Below are 22,087 nucleotides of genomic sequence, written 5' to 3'. Positions count from 1 at the left end.
ACCTGGAGGCGCTGCACAGAAAGGGTCAAAGCAAGATCACTCCGTACAGAAAACTAATGATTATGATTATGACGTCTTCCTTCTTTCTTCTTCCGTTCCTTAGCTGCTATGGACTCCTAGTATATCTTCTCTTCTCAGCTTATGTGTGTCTACTTCCGTAATATACTATTGTGTATTATCCTGTATCTGTATTACTATGTTGCTGTAACATACTGAAATTTTCCCACTGTGGGACTATTAAAGGATTATCTTATCTTATCTCCTCTCACCCCAACTAGATCTGGTCTAGTCCTGCTGCCTGCTTGGAGTCCTTCCTGTGCCCCTGGTTCACAGCTTACACAACAAGTAAGCATTAATGCTATATAACTATGAATGCAAGTAATGCTATGAAAAGTATTTATCCTCTATGCATAGGCTAGGTTCATGCCGCTAGCGGAAACAAGAAGCGAGCTGCCCTTTCTTCAGACGGATTCCACGGCTCGTTGAGCCGCAATGTTCGCCTGGAGGCAGCAGCCTCCGAAGTCCGCCCATTCATTTGAGCCGATTCCGGAGGGGGAAGCCGCGACTGCAACAGTCGTGGCAGGTGGGTTTTGACCCAAGATTGGCCAGCTCTCCGCGTCAATTTCAGTGCCAAAATCCCACCCCACCGCCCCCCGTGTGAACTAGGCCTTAGCAACCTGCTCATAATTCAGGCAGACTCTTAATGGGAGATAGATTTTGGAGCTGTTTTTTGAAGCAGAATTTCAAAATCAGCACCCAACAGCACTGCATCAAATTCCCGAAGCAGAAATTTTCTGCCTGACAAATTTAGCGTCATTTTTTTCTGTGTGAACATACCCTTTAAGGGTGTCAGTGGTTTTGAGATAAAGACATGCCTGAATAGCTATTAACCCCTTCCCGACATGCGCCGTAATAGTACGGCGCATGTCGGGTCTGTAACTATAAGCTTTAAGTAGTAGACAACCGGCTCTAATGCCTCCGATCGGTCCCTGGACCGATCGGAGGCATTAACCCCTCCGGCGCCGTGGTCAAAGGCGCCGGAGGCGCCATTTTCCCGGCGGCGCATGGGCGCCACCATTTTGCCCGGGATCGCCGAGTCCTGGAGCATGCTCCAGGGCCAACGTCCTGTTGCCATGACAGCCGGGAGCCTGTACAAGGCTCCCAGGCTTGTCTGCAAATCCTCTCTTTTGCAGACTGGTCTATGCAGCCTGCAAAAGAAAGGATGATTTTTTTGCAATACATTGCAATGCATTAGCAGTGTAATGCATTGCATTAGTGATCAGACCCCCTGGGGTTCAACACCCCTAGGGGGTCTAATAAATGCAAAAAAAAAAAAAGAAGTAAAAAAAAATATAAAAAAATATAAAAAGTATTAAAAGTTCAAATCACCCCCCTTTCCCTAGAACACATATAAAAGTAGTTAAAAACTGTGAAACATATACATGTTAGGTATCCCCGCGTCCAAAATCGCCCGCTCTACAAATCTATAAAAATATTTTTCCTGTTCGGTAAACGCCGTAGCGGGAAAAATAGTCGAAAGTGCCAAACTGCTGTTTTGATTCCGATAAAAATTTGAATAAAAAGTGATCAAAGCAATAACATTTCCCGAAAATGGTAGAACTAAAAAGTACGCCCGGCCCCGCAAAAAAAAGACGCCCTATGCATCCCCGTACACTCACGTATAAAAAAGTTATGGCCGTCGGAATATGGCGACTTTTATAAAAAAATTTTTTTAACACAGTTTTGGAATTTTTTTAGGGGTCAAAATGTAAATAAAACCATATAAATTTGGTATCCCTGGAACCGTACCGAAACACAGAATACAGGGGACATGTCATTTTGGCTGCAAAGTGAACGCCGTAAAACCAAAGCCGTAAGAAAGTCGCAGAAATGCATTTTTTCTTCAAATCCACCCCATTCTGAATTTTTTCCCTGCTTCCCAGTATATTATATAGAATAATTAATGGTAGCATCATAAAGAAAAATTTGTCCCGCAAAAATTAAGACCTCATATGGCTCTGGCAGCGGAGAAATAAAAAAGTTATGGGGTTTAGAAGGAGGGGAGTCAAAAACGAAAAATGAAAATCAAAAAATGCCATCAGCGGGAAGGGGTTAAAAAGGCTATTATACTACTACCTCCTCTTTTAGATTCTCCCTGCCGTTCCGTTGTAAACCTGGTTAATAACTCTATGCAAATGAGCCCATGGCGCAACCTGGGCATTCCCCAAGGCCTCCGAGCACCCCCCTGAGTCATACCTTTCATTCCACCCTCTGTAGTGCGTGTGCTCTGTCTGCCCTCCTTCTTCCCACATACTGTGCTGCTTTCTTTTCTCCGCTCTTCTTTTATCTCACTCTGACAGTTCAAATCTCAGGCATACTGAGCAGTATGCTCAGTTCTCCAATGAATTACACTAAAATGGCTGCCGCACAGACCCATACATTTGAAAGACCAAGAGGAGCAGAGAAATAGTGCATTACACGTTTTTTTTTCTCAGTGTCTCTCCATCCGTGAAAGACAGTGGATGTGTGAAAGGCCCCATTGACAATTATAGGTCTGTATGCAGTCTTATTTGTTTTGTCTGAAAATGAGCCTGCGTGCAGTATAACATTAATAAATAACTTTACAGTGAAGCAGTCAGTAAGTTATGGTCTCCCCTCCGCAGCACTGACCTCCTCTCAGATTTCTGGCGTGAGTTATAGTACATTTATTGTGTGACGATTAGGACCATGTGAAGCTAGCAGGATGTAAACTAATTATTTTTTTTTGGATGGGGGGTGCCTTTCTATTGTTCAGCTCAGGCAGTAGAGCGGCTAGGTTCACCCCATCCCTGCTGCTATGGTGCCAAGTTATTCTGTGAATCCAAGGTCAAGACTATCAAGCCTTAGTGGATCCTATACTGATGGAAGAATAGTGATGGCTGCAAGGAGTTTTGTGAATGTCTCCAAGGTTGAAATAATGAATCAATACCCGCCCCGCTGTCAAAAGTTACTCTTCCAGATCTGATTGATGCCCTAACAGATACAGTGCCGCAATAGAGATAAGCCAGAAAAGACAAACATTTAGCAACACTTTGGTGGACCTCCACATAGGTATGGTGACAATAACTGCTGAACAGATTAGTAGAGTCCTCCCTGTATTAAGAATTTATCAACATCCTTTTGACTGCCCAAGTATGAGACACCAAACATACCATCCTGTTGGAATCAAACTCTCAAATCAAGGAGGGATATCTCTAGCCACTTACTAGCAGTTGAAAAAGATGTTGACCAAAATTAAGGGTTGATGTGTTCAGAGACAGACACAGTCTTTGAGATACCTCCCTTGTGCTTGTGTTAAAGAAAGACAGGAACATTTGGTTCTGAGTATACTACTGGAAACAAAACATCACTCACAAGGATTCATACCCCATCCTGAAAAAAAATCAAAATCCATAGACTGTGAGAAGACAACTACATCAATCTTATGGACCTCTTTGATTTCTATAGTATGCCCTTTGGCTTATGTGAAGCACCAGGAACTTTCCAATGACTGAAGGAACTTTGTCTAGGTCACAGGAACTTCAAGACTGTCCTGCTGTACTTGGACAATGTGATTGTCTACTTTAATACCTATGAGGACCATCTATAACACCTTGCTGAGGTGTCCCAAACTCTGATCTGGACCGAAAGTAGAACTGTCCATGTGTCATCTTTTGCAGCCCCAAATCAACTACCTAGAACATGCTTTGAGCTTTGAACATGCTTTGAAAAGATTGCCATGGTTATAGGAATAGGTCTATTCCAACTACAACGAAAGAACCAAGATTCTCCTTAGGATTAGTTTCTTATTATAGGTAATTTATTCTAAATTTTGCCTGAATTTCCAAGCTGGTGCAAGAGTTATTGAGAAGGTATCATAAGGTAGATTTGAAGAAAAGTATCCCTATTGACTGAATAGCACGAACTTGCATTCCAACAACTGAAGCAAAGACTACTACACAAACTAAGGCTACAAAGATTACAAAGAGCTTCTTGCACTTGTACGGGCTGTCACAAAAAAGTTTATGCGACTGGATTGGCTGCAGCAGACACCAGAACGCTAGGAACAGATATATGACTAGTGGCTCCTTCACAGACTATAATGTCCAACAGTGACCTCCATATAGTATAATGTCCTTTAGCAGCCCTCCACATAGCATCATGTTCCATAGTGGCCCTTCCACACAAATTTTCCAAAAATTTCAAGTTCAGCCAAAATTTTGGGGGTTTTCCACTCACACACTATTATTATAATTTGGGGTCTTTTCAGATCCCCGACTATAATAAGCAGAGGGCCAGAGTCGGTGATTTAATATAAGTCTTTGAGCCTCTTCAGTTATCAGAGACATGATGAATGAAGTCATGGACTTCTTGGGCTTCAGTGGTCACATGGGTCACATGTGCATCATGATACAACAAATATGGGCTGTTAGCATAATATAAACAAAGCCTAATCTTTGGAAACTGGCAAAAACAATGTTTTGAACCTTCTTGCTTCAGTTCTGTTTTTTTGTGTTTTATTTACATTTTCCCAAGAATTTTTTTGTTTTTGATTTTCTTTTAGTTCCTATATTAAACTTTAAAATTTAAAGAAAAAAAGAAACAAACTAAGAAAATTAAACAAAACTAAATATCGTTATGCTAATTTACTTACCTATGCAAGTCTTGCCATCAGAATGAAGTATAAACTTCACATGACATCCACAATGGGGACCATGATCAGCGTCCTCACATGTATGTTGGCAACCTCCATTTCCATAATTACATGTCACTGTATCATAAAAATGTATAAAATATAAAGAATTTCATTTACTAAAACTAGTACTTGTGTTAAACAATAATTAGGTTGTGAACTTGAGAATTTATAGCATTACTGATTGACATGTTATATCATGGATGTTACTTGGAACTAACAAAAACATTCCACAAAATTTCCTTATAACTAATTATTTAGCCTCTAATGTCTTTGTGATGTATGCCCACCAGGATCCTCAAAATTATATCCCAGTAACCTGTCAATCTACAGTAATCTGCAGTATTGTATATGAGAGAAGCCAGTAGAAAGGAAACAGTTCAAAATTCTGCTATGCATTACACAGGGGAACAAAAATAAATAAATTTTCTGTTGAGTTAAATTTTTGAGCTGTTTAATACTGAAATTGACATGCTGAACTCAAATCTGCAGTTACTTTTCTTCTATCACATCAAGTTTTTTCTCTACAGCGTATCTTGATGTGACCACGATAGGCTATTTGGTAACGCATGCGACAAGGTGGTGGGAGGTTGTGCACCCGTCTCCCGCGCGCGTGGTGACGTCATAACTGTCCCGACTGATTGGGAGAAGACGCTGAGAGGTGAGTACTCAGTGTCGGGCTGTGGGGAGCACCATGGTTACTATACTGTGCGGGCGGGGGTGCGATAGGCAGTATACTGTGTGTAGTGGGGCTGCAATGTAGCACTGTGTGTTTAGTGGGGGCTGCAATGTAGCACTGTGTGTGTAGTGGGGCTGCAATGTTGCACTGTATGTGTAGGGGGGCTGCAATGTTGCACTGTGTGTGTAGGGGGGCTGCAATGGGGAATGTTATTGTGATGGAGCAATGGGCAGGCTTTGTGCCCTGCGCTCCAGACATCCTGTGTCCTGTTCTAGTCTACTACCACAGAATAGAACAGAGCAGGCCTCGCACACGGATCTGTTTTCACGGTCGTGTGCGGGAAGCCTTAAGTATATTAGTCCGGCCCTCTGAAACCATTCCAATTTCTAATGTGGCCCCATGGGAAAATTGCCCACCCCTGGTCTAGATAGCTATCGTTTTCCGAATCTTGTTGTGAGTTCTTGTTTGTAGACAAGCAGTTAACAGAATTTATTCTTTTATAGACATAAGTACTTTTTTGCTGTCCATTCGATCATGTCTGTGGCTTCATCTTCTCGTCGTAAGTGCCTCAACAGCCCTGATTCGTTTTGTTACATCTGTGGCAGTTTCACCATTCCAAGTCAAAACTTTACTACTTTACTAAAACAATGGACCAAACTGAGCAATAAATAGCAATTGTAGGAAGAAAATAACTCTAGTATATTCAGATTAATTTCTGCTTCATTGTCATGTAAGTGTATATTTTGTAAGATTTTCACAAAAAATGGAGGGTATCCTGTATCTTAAAAACTTGACGTGCTAGAGAAAAACGGGAGTCATTTTTGGAACCAAGAGCTAAAAGTAAGTCTGAAACAAGTGTCAAGTCAACAAAAATTGTGTTCCCCAGTGTTATTGTTACCCAATTAGCTGGCCAATTAGCTTGCACTACCACACATCTGATAAATTAGATTTAATATAAACTTATTAAAAGCTGATATTCATACAATGGAGAGGTACAATGTTATAACTTTAAACTTTTTGATGGTCAATAAATGAAACCATACTGCCATGGTAAATATACCAGAAGTGTCTATATGTTGTAGCATTCCAAGTTCTATATTCGATTTAAAGAGGAGGAGCTCCATCTCTCGCCTTACACCGCACTCTGACAACAATGTTTTACAAATAATTATAATCATGTAGTATTTGTCCACCGACCTGCTACCTTACTTACATTTGCATTCTTTCTGATTCCTTGTTAGTTCAAATCCTGGTCGGCATTCACAGGATACACCTTTAGGAGATTCTCTGCAAATATGAGCGCAACCATGGTTCTTATCCATGCAGTGCACGCCTTCTACAAAATGAACCCAGATTGCAAAAGAACAAAGAAAGAAAGTAGGAACTGAGTAACACATTTTTATGTTTTAGTAAACATTTACCTTCCCTTAAGCAGATTTTGCACCAAAAATCAGCAAGAAAGTTTAATAAAAATACATATGACTAGAGTTTTCAAAATCCATGTGCCTCAGAATCTGTGTTGGTTTTTCTGCAAATTGTTTCTTCACATTTACCCTAACTAATGGGTTCTCAGGTTATAGGTATAACAGATGGGAGTCCATACTCTTGTACAGACATTACAGTGACAGCAGGGCTGGATACACCATTGGTACAACCTGTGCAGCTGCACTAGATCACTGAGCCCCATTTTAGCAGCAGCTTTCTAAAGTCTATCACATTGTGGGTAAACACATAAGCTAAAGACTTACTGGTGCATTGTTAGAGACGTAACAGAAGGCTCTATTCTGTGATACTAGCAAACAGAAGGCCCACAACTGTTCTTGCACAGGGACCAGCAGGTGTCTGTTTCTATCCTTAAGGGAAATTGTTGAGGGCTTTACTTGAAGGGGTTGTCCAAGTTATGTAAACATAATGATAGGTGCAGGAAATTATTAAAAATAAAACAAATTATACTTACCCATCCTAACCACCGGGATTTGTTTACATGGCTGCACACAATCAACACAACAGTGCTACTGCCAATCACTGGCCTAAGCACTATATAGCACATTACTGAGGTCAGTGATTGGCTGCTGCAGTAAAGCATGTATACGAACATGGGAGGACTGAAGCTTTTCACTGGAAGTGGTGGTGGGGAGCACTTGACCAAATCTTGGACAACACCTTTAATCCAGTTACCTTATTAAGCTAGGATTTATTGTAACATCTCTGCCTGTTCGGGTCACTGCACCACCCTCTGCTCGCGTGCTGCGGCGCAGGAGGTGGGTGTAGTTTGGTTCTTGGCTTAAAATTTTTGGTCGTGCTGTGTGAACTCGGCTCTAGTTCTGTGATTGTATTTGCACCACACCCATCTCTTCTGCCCTTGTTGAATCTGTCCATTTAGTGGTTAATTTTGTCTTGCCTGTGATTGGCAGCCTGCCTTCCTGTCAACTCCAGGGGCGGGTTCTTCCTCCCCTATTTTTTTTTTTTTTTAATGTAGATTGTGAGCCCCACATAGAGCTCACAATGAACATTTTTCCCTATCAGTATGTCTTTTTTTGGAATATGGGATGGAAATCCATGCAAACACGGGGAGAACATACAAACTCCTTGCAGATGGTTTTTTGCCCTTGGCGGGATTTGAACACCAGGACTCCAGCGCTGCAAGGCTGCAGTGCTAACCACTGAGCCACCGTGTGGCCCCGTCTTCCTCCCCTATTTTATCTTGGCTGTCATTCACACCAGTACTTGCTATTGCCGTGTGCATACTTGCTCCTTACTATCCCTATTTTTGCTTGCATTCTTATCCTTGACCTTTGGCTTTCCTCACTGACTATTCTTTGGACTCCGATTTGGCACTGCACCGCTCGACTGTTACTGACCCTTGGCTAGCTGACCTCTCTTTGTTGTTGTCCTTCTTGTCTCCGTTTTGTGTTTCACATATACAGGAAGGGACTGTCTTCGTGGTTGCCGCCTATTACGTAGGATAGGGCCTGGCAATAGGAAGGGTCAGTTCCTCTGTGGTTCCTCTGGTCATGTCATCGGAGACTGCTCTATCAGACCCTTGTCACCTGCGAAAAAACTTCAGTGCCTGAGTGGTAATCAGAAGAACCACTCAGGCAACCAGGTATTTGGGGGGAATAAGATGATGTTATCTGTGTCTCTGTCCTCTGGGGACAGGTCTGTTTCTGGCAAGGCTCTAGTTGACTCTATGTCTGCAGCAAGCTTTATTAAATATTCAGTTGTTGCATCTTTGGGCTTTGAGCTTTTGCCACACGCCTATGTCTATTACTGGAGTGGATTCTACTCCACTGACCAGGGGTAAAGTCCGTTTTAAAAACCCCTTAATCTCCTTGCAAGTGGGCTCAACACACACTGAAGTCATAAGCTTTTTTGTTATGGAGCATCTGTCTTCTGATATAATTTTGGAGCTCCCTGGTTGAACCTCCATAATCCTATTTTTGATTGGGGTAAAAAGGAGTTGGTAGAGTGGGGAGATCAGTGCTCAACCCACTGTATAGCATTGCATTCCTTATATTGTGGCAGTGAGGGGAAGGTCTCAGCGACTAAAAGTTAGGAACGCCTCTCCAGTCTTAAAACCCAACAGTATCAAAAACGCCAGGTGAATAAACATTTGCCTGGTCCTCAAATGTCTGTTGTTCAAACAGATGTTACATACAAGGCAGAGAAAATTCAGAATCCCTCTAGAACTGGTTTATCTAGTGAGGGTCTGGTGGCTCCTCATAAAAGGGGGGGGGGTACTGTAACATCTCTGCCTGTTCGGGTCACTGCACCACCCTCTGCTCGCGTGCTGCGGTGCAGGAGGCGGGTGTGGTTTGGTTCTTGGCTTAAAGTTTTTGGTCGTACTGTGTGAACTCGGCTCTAGTTCTGTGCTTGTATTTGCACCACACCCATCTTTTGCCCTTGTTGCCTCTGTCCATTAAGTGGTTAATTTTGTCTTGCCTTTGATTGACAGCTTGCCTTCCTGTAAACTCCAGGGGCGGGTTCTTCCTCCCCTATTTTATCTTGACTCTCATTCACACCTATGCTTGCTATTGCCTTGTGCATACCTGCTCCTTACTGTCACTATTTTTGCTTGCATTCTTATCCTTGACCTTTGGCTTTCCTCACTGACTATTCTTTGGACTCCGATTTGGCACTGCATTGCTCGACTGTTACTGACCCTTGGCTAGCTAACCTCTCTTTGTTGTTGTCTGTCTTGTCTCTGTTTTGTGTTTCACATATACAGGAAGGGACTGTCTTCGTGGTTGCCACCTATTACGTAGGATAGGGCCTGGCAATAGGAAGGGTAATTTGGGGGCTTCAGCTTAGGGCTCACTGTCTCTTGTGTCCTGTCCGAGGGTTTAAACAGTTACTGGGGAATTGCTGTCCTAGCAATTTCCTAACATTTATATATACTTCTTGTAGTTATATGAAAAAGTAAATTACTATTAATATGTAAATTTTATTTCATAGATGTATAAGTAGGTGGAGAGTATATGATAAAACTATTGCACACCTTCTGGGCGCTGGATACATGTGTGTTGGTTGTCACTGAGGAAAAATCCATCTCGGCAGTGGCATTCATAGCTCCCCATCATGTTAATACATATCTGCTGGCAACCCCCATTGCCTTCCATGCACTCATCCAAATCTAGATGAAAACAAAAATGATAAAATAATATTAGTAAACATAATAAATATAATATATGTTATTGAAGAAAAATATGTCATGGTTACCCTATGTTCACACAGGGCAGTGTGACGGATATTTTTTATTTTTATTTTACCTTTGACCGAGATGCTGGAGGGGTTAATACCTGCAATCAATGCAGGCATTGATCATAGGCATTAGAGCTGGGTCTCTGCTGTATAATACAGCAGAGACCCTGGTGGCTATGATGGCCACACATCTTTAAATATCCGACAGCAGATGCCTGGAAAGGGTTAAACACTGAATTATAAAATGGTTACATTCATTGCACTGTATGCAAATGTTTATAATGGTCCATAAAAATATAGGACATGTTTTATTGTTTTCATGTGAATCCAGTCTTATCCAATTTGTTTACAATATGATGTATTTTGTAGTATATCATATGGAAACCTTACTGCAGATATTCCTGAACCCATAGTTGCAGGCAAGAAGAATGAGCATTACATCTGAATGAATTTTGTAATGCTACTACATGTGCATGACCAACTAACTTGTCTTTCATCAGTAGAAACAACTGTCATTGTATTGCCAGTTGTAATGTTAACTTGTTTGTAATTACAAATGCCAATTTTGTGTGAATATTTTTTTTTTCTAAAGAAAAACATTTACGTACCATCTAGGTTCAAGATAAAAGATTTTATTACAATATAGCCACTGACTTTAATGATTAGATTTATTATAACTTACCTAGACAGTTGTGTCCATCATGTGCTAGTCGAAATCCATCATAACACGTACATCGGTAATTACCAGGGATATTAACACATTCATGTACACATCCTGCATTGTCATCTCGCTCACATTCATCTACATCTAAATAAAAAAATGTATATAGATATATATGTATACATATAAATATATAGCAAACAATAAAAAGTCACCCCCTGAGATACTGTTTCATGGTAATTCTGATTTACCTTTGCAGTGCTTCCCATCTCCCGTGTATCCAGACTTGCATATGCACTTGTATGAACGCGGAGTATTCTGACAGATTGCATCTATGTGGCAGTTGTCTGTTCCTTCCAAGCATTCATCAACATCTAAAGTAGGTTTAATAGGAACTTGTCAGAACGTTATCAAAGCAATAAAATCTTATTGTATAATTTACCTTCTTATTAAACCGCTTCCCGCCGATGGCACTTTTTGAAGAAGCTCGATTTTTCAAAACTGATATGTGTCACTTTATGTGGCAATAACTTTGGAATGCTTTAACCTACCAAAGTGATTTTGAGATTGTTTTTTCATAACACATTATACTTCATGTTAGTGGTAAATTTTGTTATGAAAAAATAGGAAATTTGGTGGAAATTTTGAAAAATATGCATTTTATAAAGTTTGAAATGATGTGCATTGCAAAATTGCAGACCACCAAAATTATATCCTAAATCTCATGTCCCAGATCTCTGCTTTATGTCGGCATCAAACTTTTGTCACCCTTTTATTTTTTATGGACATTATAAGGTTTACAAATGAAACAACAATATTGAAAATTTTCAAAAAGTTTCCAAAACCCATTTTTTAAGGGACTAATCCAGTTATGAAGGGGTTTTGGAAGACCCTTGTATTAAAACCCCTCATAAATCACCCCATTTTCAAAACTGCACCCCTTAAATAAGCCAAAACAACATATACCTAGTATTTTAACCCTATAAGTGAATTAAGGAATTAAGACAAAATGGAGGTGAAATTTTCAAATTTGATTTTATTTTACTAATTTTTTTTGTTTAGTCCTAGAATTTGCACATTCACAAGGGGTTAAAGGAGAAAACGCATCCCACAACTTGTTATGCAAGTTCTCCGGAATACCATAGTACGCCACTTGTGGGTGAAAAGTAATATATGGACGCACAGCGAGACACAGAAGGGAAGGAGCTCCAAGGAGCTTTTAGAGGGCAGATCTGGCTGTGATCAGTTTCAGGAACCATGTCGCATTTACAAAGCTCTTGAGGTGTCAAAACAGTGGAAACCTCTAGAAAGTGACCCCATTTTGAAAATCGCATGCCATCAAGTGATGTAGTGAGCATTCAACAATGTAGGACTAGCTGAGAAGCTAGTAGCTTGGCATAAAGTTTGATGTCTGTATTGAGCAATGAGGCCTAAAATTCTGTGGGAAGTCAGGAGTTTTGCCTGATTTTGTTAAAGTCAAAATTAAGGCAGATAAGGAGAAGGCAACCAGACTTTTAAAAGCAGTAAGCATGCTTCTCTTCTTTTTTGCATGTTGTTCATAGAGGACAACTGGGACAGAAGAGATGGGTTTCCGGAGCACAGAAAATGTCCGCTTGGAGGGAAAGGGCCTCTTTCCATAGGAAGGATCATTTCTGGGGATAGTTTAACCCTCAGACATTGAGAGAAGCAAATTTGATCACTATGGTGTGTACTCAGCCTATATAAAATGTAAAACAAAAGTACAGTTGCTTGCAAAAGTATTCATACCCCTTGAACTTTTTCACATTTTGTTATCTTACAACCACAAACTTTAATGTATTTTATTGAGATTTTAAGTGGTAGACAAGCAGATAATTATGAAGTAAATGAAAAGGATACATTTTAATTAAATAAAAATCTGAAAAGTGTGATGTGCAAAAGTATTAAGCTCCCTGTACTATATGGAAGATTGGCAAAAGGAAAACCATTGTTTATAGAAAGACATAAGAAGTACCCTTTGCAGTTTGCTGCAAGTCATATAGAGGAAACAGCAAACATGTGTACTCTGGTACTCTGGTCAGAATTAAACTTTTTTGGCTTAAAGGGAATCTAGCATTAAAACTTTTTCTAGGCTATTCTTTTCTTACATTTCTAGGCTATTCTTTTCCTACCTTTAGAAGTCGTCTCCGCCCCGCCGTTTGGTTAAAATCCCGTTTTTTGTGGGTATGCAGATGAGTTCTCTCACAGCACTGGGGGCGGGCCTCAGCGATCAAACAGCATTGCATTGCATTGCATTGCATTAGTGATCAGACCCCCTGGGGTTCAAGACCCCTAGGGGGTCTAATATATGCAAAAAAAAAATTTAAAAAGTAAAAAGAAATAAAAATAAAAATTCAAATCACACCCCTTTCCCTAGAACACATATAAAAGTAGTTAAATACTGTGAAACACATACATGTTAGGTATCCCTGTGTCCAAAATCGCCCACTCTACAAAGCTATAAAAATATTTTTCCTGTACGCTAAACACTGTAGCAGTAAAAATAGTCAAAAGTGCCAAACCGCCGTTTTTTCACTGTTTTGATTCTGATAAAAATTTGAATAAAAAGTGATCAAAGCAAAAGCAATTCCCCAAAATGGTAGAACTAAAAAGTAAACTTGGCCCCGCAAAAAAGACGCCCTATGCATCCCCTTACACAGACGTATAAAAAAGTTACGGCTGTCAGAATATGGAGAAATAAAAAAGTTATGGGGTTTAGGAGGGGAGTCAAAAACTAAAAACGAAAATCAAAAAATGCCATTGGCGGGAAGGGGTTAAGGTTATTCCGACATGTGAACGAGAAAAAAAAAAAGAGTATTAATAGTAGAATCCCTTTAAATGCAAAGCACTGTGTGTGCTGGAAAAGTAACACTGCTAACATCTGAACACACCTTTTCTTCTACAGGGACAGAAGATAAATGAAGCTAAATACAGGGCAATCCTGGAAGAAAACCTGTTGGCTGCAAAAGATGTGAGTCTTGGAAGGAGATTCACCTAACAGAAAGACAATGACCCTAAACATGCAGCCAGAGCTACAGTGGAATGGTTTAGATAAAAGAATATTTGCGTTTTAGAATGACCCAGTCAAAGTCCAGACCTAAATCCCATTGAGCAGACGCTCTCGATCCAATTTGGCTGAACCTGAGCAATTTTGCAAAGAAGAATGGGCAAAAATTGCAGTCTCTAGATGTACAAAGCTGGTAGAGATGTCTCCAAAAGACTTGCAGCTGTAATTGCAGCAAAAGGTTATTCTACAAAGTATTAGTATAGGAGGATGAATGCTTTTGTCACACTTTTCAGATTTTTATTTGATTCAATTTTGCAAACTATGTATCATTTTCCTTCCACTGCACAATTACTTTGTGTTGGTCTATCACTTAAAATCTCAATAAAAACTACGGTCAAGATGGCACTGCCTTATATAGCCAATCATGTGTTTGATACTCCCCACTCCCCAGCTAAAGGCTTGGATGTCATTGCTTCTTCTTTGCAGTCTTCTTCCCCAGAAGATCTAGAAACTTCATTGGAAAGTCTGGTTAACGGGCATTTTTTGGTTTTTGACTCTTTCCCCCTTCCAAACCCCATAACTTCTTCATTTTTCTGCTCTCAAAGCCAATTAGAGGTCTTAATAATTGTGGGATAAATTGTTCTTCATGATACTACCTTTAATTACTCTGTATAATGTACTAGGAAGCTGGAAAAAAATTCTGAATGGGGTGGATTTGAAGATAAAGTGCATTTTTGCAACTTTCTCACAAGTTTTGTTTTTACGGCATTGACTGTGCAGCCAAAATAAGATGTCACCTATATTCTTTGTTTGGTACAATTCTGAGGATACCAACTTTATGTGGTTTTATTTACAATTTAAATCCTTAACAAAAATCCAATATGTGACAAAAATTGTTAATCTAAAAGTCACCATATTCTGACCCCTGTAACTTTTTTTTATTCTTCTATGTACGGGGATGCATAGGGTGTCTTTTTTTGTAGGAACAGGTGTACTTTTTAGTTATACCATTTTGGGCAATCGCTATTGCTTTGATCACTTTTTATTCAAATTTTTATCAGAGGCAAAATAGTGAAAAAACAGCGGTTTGGCACTTTTGACTTTTTTCCCACTACGGCGTTTACCGTACAGGCGTAGCAGTCAGTAGCCTCTATTGTCTTAACAATGTTGTTCTGCTGCCACCTACTGGTGTGAAGAATTATAGCCTGGGACTGTACTAATGTGAGAGACAATAATCTCCCTGGTTCTGCCTGCTTAAAGGGGTATTCCCACCTCACATACTCATCAGTCTTTACTGCTGTAAAATCTTCTTTCTTCCTGGTTTCTTGCATCATTTGGTGGGCGGAGTTTCACATGCAACCTGCCGTTTAGCTCTGCCCCAAAATTTACGTGTAGCTCCGCCAACCCATATTGGACTATGAAGTACAGGCAGCAGCAACTCCATTCTGTGTTACATACAGAGACTGCCTGTCTCTGCCATAATGAACACAACTGAATTAGCTAGCCTGATAACTGGGAGAACAGAAGAAATGAAAGCAGCTCCTCTTCCTTATCTGATAGCAGGGAACTAGGTCACGTGGTGTAGACACAGGAATAGCTAGATACACAGGCTCAATCCCTGCACTTAGCCCCTCCTCCCTCCCCCCTGAGAGCAGCAGATACATCACTTGACTCATGAGCAGCTGTCAGGGCTGTGGCCACAAAGAATTGAATAAAGTAAGATAGTGGACAAACAAAGAAGCTTTGCTGAAGCAATGTACTTAGGAAAAGTCTTACATCCACATTAACAAGCAGTATAGATAGGATCCTTGTGATGGGACAACCCCTTTAATGGTGCAGTCCAAAGGAAGTGACGTGGAGCAGGAAGCTCAGAGCAGCCAGTTTGGGCCCAGATTCTGTGCTGTGAGGACCTGTTAGAGGCCATTGCTGATTTAGGGCACAGTAGAAGGCCTCAAGCACTGCAGAAACTGACAGGAGAAAGCAGCAGTGTTGCTGAGATTCTTCTAGAGACTAAAGGCAGGTTGAGAGACTTTCTATGTATGGCTGAAGCTCAACCAAGAGTGTGCGTAGACTGTTTCCTGGAGTTGCTTTCATCCTGGAGTTGCATCATTCTGGATTGCTGTGCGTGTTACAGAGTGTGCCTTAGACTGTGTTCAGACCTTCACCCAAGACAGAGTCTGCTGAGTTCCTGGACCCAGGCCTGCACCGAGGGAGCACCGCAGAGAGCTAAGAGACTGTATAAACCCGGTACCGTACAAATATTTCAAGGACAGATAGGGCCAGTTTATATTGTGTGTTTTCTCATATTGTTATATGTAACTTAGTTGTTTCCCTTGTTATTTCATTCCCATTTCCTATAAGTAAACTTTGTTATATACCAGCTAGTGTGTGTCTGTCATCTAGTCGTGGATCCTCGTTACCTGCTGGCCCAGACTTACACAAGAAAAATATTTTTATAGATTTGTAGACTGGGCGTTTTCAGACACAGGATTCCTAATGTCTATGTGTTTCACAGTATTTAAATACTTTTATATGTGTTCTAGGGAAAGGGGGTGATTTGAATTTTTAATATTTTTTAAAAAATATTTTTTTAAATTTCTTTTTATTTATTTTTTGCATTCATTAGACACCCAATGGGTCTTGAACCCCAGGGTCTAATCACTAATGCAATGCATTACAATGCTAATGCATTGCAATGCAATGCAAAAATATGGCAACATAGAGTAGCCTGCAATAGAACGTAGTGAATGTCAGATCTGGGAGCCTTCATAAGGCTCCCAGCTGTCGTAGCAACGGGAATCTGGACCCGGAGTTTGCTTTGGGTGCCGGCGATCCCTGGAAAAATGGCACTGCCCATGTGCCCCTCCCAGTAAAATGGCGCCTTGGTCAGCTTTGACTGAGGTGCCAGAGGGGGTTAATGCTCGCATTCGGTTTATAAACAACAGACACCCAGCGGCTATGGTGGTTGCCGTGTTTAAACACCTTAGTAGTATGGTGGGTGTCAGGAAGGGTTTAAACAGTGCCATACAAAGAAAGTCCACAGCTCTCACAAATAAGCTCGTTGCATTAGCTGCAATCCCTGAGTGCACGGCAACCAATCCTCCGGTCCAGGTGAGTAGCAATACAAGACGAAAAAAGGTTCCAGCACATAAGGGAAAGTGCAATAAAATTCAACTTTTATTGTGGAAACATCTTCCATACGATAAAAAGAAAAAACAACAAGACAGAAAAATATGCACCAGACAAGGGGAATCAAAAGTGAAAAAACTCACATATCATGTGTGTGCGGCATCCAGGCCCAACAAGCCTACGCGTTTCGGGATGTCTATCCCTTACTCATGGCAATACACAAATGAGCAATGTGATGTCGATTTATAGTGGTGCCCACAGGTGACTAATCAAATGATTAACATAAAACAATAAATAGTTAAAACCAAATACAAAAAGAGGGGAAAAAAGGATACCGCCGACACATTAGTATATATGAGAGAATATACCCATGGCACATTACTAATACACATTATGACAATACCACACAAAATAGAAATCATCATAAAGTCAGGTACAGATGAGAACCTATATATAAATCACATACAATAAAAAATTACATATTGAATATGAGGGTAACTCACCTAAAGGATGACATATCAAAGAAGAAGGCGGCAAAGTATTAATCCAGAGATGAATACAGTAAAATAACCCAGAACCAAATTCATTACAAGGGCTATCTAGATTCGTCAGTAAACACTTAGTCCCGCAACACAGACCCATATTCGAGATCCCGGTATCCATATAATAAACATATAAGGATCGGTCATGTGATAACAACAAGAGACGTGGAATGCCCGCGATATGTGCCCCCACAATAACAACCTGCAGTAGTTATGGAAACCAATCACGTGATCTCACCTGAGTGGCGTCAGCAACCGTATGGTATTCATGGGAGCCGATCATGTGACCATACACATGAACGAAAAGATAGAAGGTAGAAGACCTCCGGAAGACTTATACAAGAACAGATACCCAACATATGAAATTGAAGATTAAATATTAAATTAGAGAATGTTCTTCCATGAAATAAAAAGTGTGAACAGGGGATCTAGACATAAAAGGAATCTATGCATATGCAAACCCATAACGCACCAAATGCACCTCTATACGGGGGAATGAATAGTTGAGCCTAATTAATAAAAATAAGTAAGGTCCGTTCTCAAGTTGAGGCCATCTGGAGAGCGTGTACCTAGCTCAAGAATCCAGAATGCCTCACGCTTGAGAACCTTCCTCCTCCAGTCCCCACCTCTAAGAGGCTTGTCTACTCGTTCAATCGCACAAAATTTAAAGGAAGAGACATTCCCTCCATGTTGGGTAACAAAATGTCTGGAAGCTCCAGAGGTATTGCTGGTTAACATTTTGGTGCAATCCGAGAGATGTTCCAAGATGCGGATTTTCATTAGACGAATAGTGCACCCGACATAAAAAAGGCTGCAGACGCTACACCAAATTAAATAAACCACATGATTAGTTAGCTGTGTGTTTGTTCTCAAAGGACAAAGATTTTACCCCAAAGCAACAGGTACGACACCTAGGGGCACCACATCTGTAAAAACCTGTTGTACTAAGCCAGGTAGTTATATTGGCTCTACTGGGTCCAGAATAGAGGCTTGGAGATAAAATATTACCCAAAGATTTACCTCTACGTGAGATGAACCTACAACCTTTGTTCAATATATCAGCTGTTGTGGTATCTTGTTCTAAAATGGGTAAGTATTTCCTGATAATATTAACAATTTGGTTGTAATTGTTACTATAATTAGTACAGAAGTAGACCCCCTCTGAGTTAGAGCTTGGCTTACTAACTTGGTGTGTTAAAAGGGAAGATCTAGTTCTTTTGTTCACAATGGAAGATACCCTTTTTAACTGCCATGTAGCATAAACTCTCTGTGCCAGTCTGTTGTGTGTAATACGCTCCTGCTCCTGAAAATCCTCCTCTGAGGAGCATGCCCTCTTGGCCCTGATGAGTTCTCCTACAGGAATAGAACGAATTGTGTGTCGGGGATGACAGCTAGCAGCATGTAAGATGGTATTCCCCGACACCTCTTTACGGAATAATTTGGATATAACCTTGTTGCAACTAGAGTCACCTGTCAAACTGATGGCTAAAAAATTGACCGTGACAATATCCACTGAGTGGGTGAATGCAAGATTCATTTGATTATCATTAAGGTAATCCATCAGTGCTGGTACGGCCTCTTGACCCCCCGACCAAACCATCAGGAGGTCATCAATATAACGACCGTACCAGCACAGATGTTCTGCAAAAGGATTGTCACTCGCATAAATATACCTTTCTTCGCACCAATGCATGTAGATGTTAGCAAGTGTGGGAGAAAAACTGGACCCCATGGGGGCCCCGCACACCTGCAAATAAAAAACATTATCAAATGCAAAAAATTTTTATGTTTCAAAAGATAATCCGTAATTGAAATCACAAATTCGCATAAACCATCAGAGAAATCGGATCATTTGCGCAAAAAGTCTGAGAGGGCCAATAGGGCTAAGTTGTGAGGAATAGAGGAGTAAAGGCTACGTACATCACAGGAAATCCAAATGTATTTGGACTGCCAATTAACAGGGGTTAATGTGAGGGACATGATGGGTTAACTGCTATTAATGTGAGGCACATGGAGTTACTAAAACCAAAGTAATAACCCCAAATGCCTGACATTAATAAGAATAGTTAGTAACACACACGTACCTGGTGTTGTTTTTACTTTTACTTTGCTTCCTCTCCTCCTCAGGGCTGCAGACAGCAGGAGCTCCTCCTCACATGTAGCAGCAGGTCCAGGGAGCCCTTATCCTGTACAGTGAGAGGCTCACCTCTGATTGGTGGCAGGGAGAGAAGGGGGCGTGTCCTACACCTCAGTTTTAGCAGAGCACTGAAGGGACGCTCTCTCTCAATTTAGTGCATGAAGGTTGCGGGCTGGCTGGAGTGCCAACAAAATATGTCACGCGTGCCAGGGGTTGCCGACCCCTGCTCTAGAGATTATGTGTCTTAGGTCAAACTATACCCAGAGATGTAAAATAGCCTAGACCAAACTATACCCCTCCAAGCCAGAATATACTCATCTAACGTTGAACTCGGGTATACTCTGACTCTGGCCACAATATACCCATGTAGATAAATTTTATACCTGGGGGTGTAAAATAGCCTAGGTCAGACTATATCCCTCCAGGGCATAATGTTATCACTTGACTAGTTTTTTCACCCTGTCTTTTTTTTTTTATCATACTCAGGGCTCGTTCACATCTGCGCCCGGTGTCCGTTCTGCAGGTTTCCGTTTCCTGCATAAAAGAGAGGCAGGATACGGAAACCTGCAGGACTCTTTCTCACCCATTCATTTGAATGGGTTTGAAAGCTGTCCGGCAGTGAGCGTTTTATGCTCTCCACCGCGAAACAGATTTTTTAAAATCCGGACACAGAGTCGGACATGCAGTACTGTTCCTTTTGGGACAGAAATACTGATTTGGCAATTAAATCCACATTATGATTAAAAGACTTTATAACTGAATCGTTCATGATGTTAAGGATGCTGCCCTCTATAGGGTGGTGTACAGAGTGCACGGTTCTCCTAATTCCATCCTGGAGAATACATTTGCATATTTTTTACCCAGAATCCCTAGCGGAGCAGGAATGACTTATAAGTCTCCGTACTGCCTATGTAGGCAAACACTCTCTCTGATGTGTACGATTGTCCCCTGACCCTGGTCTATAGTCTCTCACTCTGCCAAATCAGTATCCCTACACTATGCTGAGGATGGCCCAATAGGCCGAAACAGCGCTGTCCATAGCTGGGAATCTGTTCCTTTTGGGACAGAAATACTGATTTGGCAATTAAATCCACATTATGATTAAAAGACTTTATAACTGAGTCGTTCATGATGTTAAGGATGCTGCCCTCTAAAGGGTGGTGTACAGAGTGCACTGTTCTCCTAATTCCATCCTGGAGAATAGATTTGCATATTTTTTACCCAGAATCCCTAGCGGAGCAGGAATGACTTGTAAGTCTCCGTACTGCCTATGTAGGCAAACACTCTCCCTGATGTGTGCGATTGTCCCCTGACCCTGGTCTATAGTCTCTCACTCTGCCAAATCAGTATCCCTACGCTATGCTGAGGATGGCCCAATAGGCCGAAACAGCGCTGTCCATAGCTGGGAATCTGTTCCTTTTGGGACAGAAATACTGATTTGGCAATTAAATCCACATTATGATTAAGAGACTTTATAACTGAGTCATTCATGATGTTAAGTTGCTGCCCTATATAGAGTGGTAAGAGTACACTATTCTCCTAATTCCATCCTGGAGAATAGATTTGCATATTTTTTACCCAGAATCCCTAGCGGAGCAGGAATGACTTGTAAGTCTCCGTACTGCCTATGTAGGCAAACACTCTCCCTGATGTGTACGATTGTCCTCTGACCCTAGTATAAACATGCAGAGGATAAAATTGTGGATAGCAGGTATCTGCCACTGAGGTGGCTAATGTCAGCGAAATAGGTGACTGGGGTGTAGGACTGGGATTTGGGAGTTGCTGCAGGTCAACTCCTATACTCCATTCCTGGTACTGCTAATGTGAACCTGTAACTCCAGGTGTACAGCCATTAAGGAGGTAAAAGCTGCCAGAGAACAGAGTGAAGTGGCTGTCTAGATACGGAGCCTGTTCAATTACTATACACACTGCACCGTGTGGAGGAGGAACTCAAACTCAACCAACTGCAAGGTTGGGGAGCTCTTTTGAACTGTTTATGTGCCCTGACATTGAGAACATTTTATGTTACCCGTTTTGTTCATTGCTGCTGAAGTAAGCTGTTTTAAGTTGGACTTTCTGAACGGTTTCCAATAAAACTGCACATGTGAACTGGAAACTACACTTCTGTGTGCTTGACTTACTCGGTAACAAGCCTATTCTGAAGGTCTAGTGTTTGAGGCAGAATATGCTCCAAATTTCTCTGTACGAACATACCCTCAGGGTAAGTTCACACAGGTTTTTTTAGACCGTATTTTGACACGGAATCCGCCTCAGACTCCAGATCATAAAACCACCTCCCATTGACTTCAACGGGAGTCGTTCACTTGGAGGTTGGGGGACATCTGGGTAATAGTGACCATAACATAATAAGTTTTCTTGTACACATTAAGAAGATGTTCATTAGAGGGGGTACAAAAACACTAAACTTCAGAAGGGCCAATTTTAACCAGCTGAGAGAGGAACTTAGCAGCATAAACTGGAACAATGTCCTCAACGTGACGG

At 41.1% G+C, this 22,087-nt stretch overlaps 1 protein-coding gene across 7 annotated transcripts in view; it reads right to left on the bottom strand.

Moving 5' to 3' along the window:
• The window catches only part of SCUBE3 (signal peptide, CUB domain and EGF like domain containing 3), a 130,903-nt gene that overhangs the window by 84,950 nt on the left and 23,866 nt on the right, over window positions 1–22,087 (bottom strand). For 5 of the 7 annotated variants that reach the window (XM_075264260.1, XM_075264264.1, XM_075264262.1 and 2 more), the window contains exons 2-6: window positions 11,004–11,126; window positions 10,774–10,899; window positions 9,889–10,023; window positions 6,604–6,726; window positions 4,673–4,789 (exon numbers count right to left, since the gene is read on the bottom strand). In XM_075264260.1, coding sequence (XP_075120361.1) covers window positions 4,673–4,789; window positions 6,604–6,726; window positions 9,889–10,023; window positions 10,774–10,899; window positions 11,004–11,126 — 624 coding nt within the window. The remainder of the gene's footprint in view (window positions 1–4,672; window positions 4,790–6,603; window positions 6,727–9,888; window positions 10,024–10,773; window positions 10,900–11,003; window positions 11,127–22,087) is intronic. The other 2 variants (XM_075264261.1, XM_075264263.1) reach the window with 1 other exon arrangement.

Source organism: Leptodactylus fuscus, chromosome 2, assembly GCF_031893055.1.
Source record: "Leptodactylus fuscus isolate aLepFus1 chromosome 2, aLepFus1.hap2, whole genome shotgun sequence".
In the NCBI taxonomy this organism is placed as follows: domain Eukaryota; kingdom Metazoa; phylum Chordata; class Amphibia; order Anura; family Leptodactylidae; genus Leptodactylus; species Leptodactylus fuscus.
This window is presented reverse-complemented; position numbering and strand designations above follow the sequence as displayed.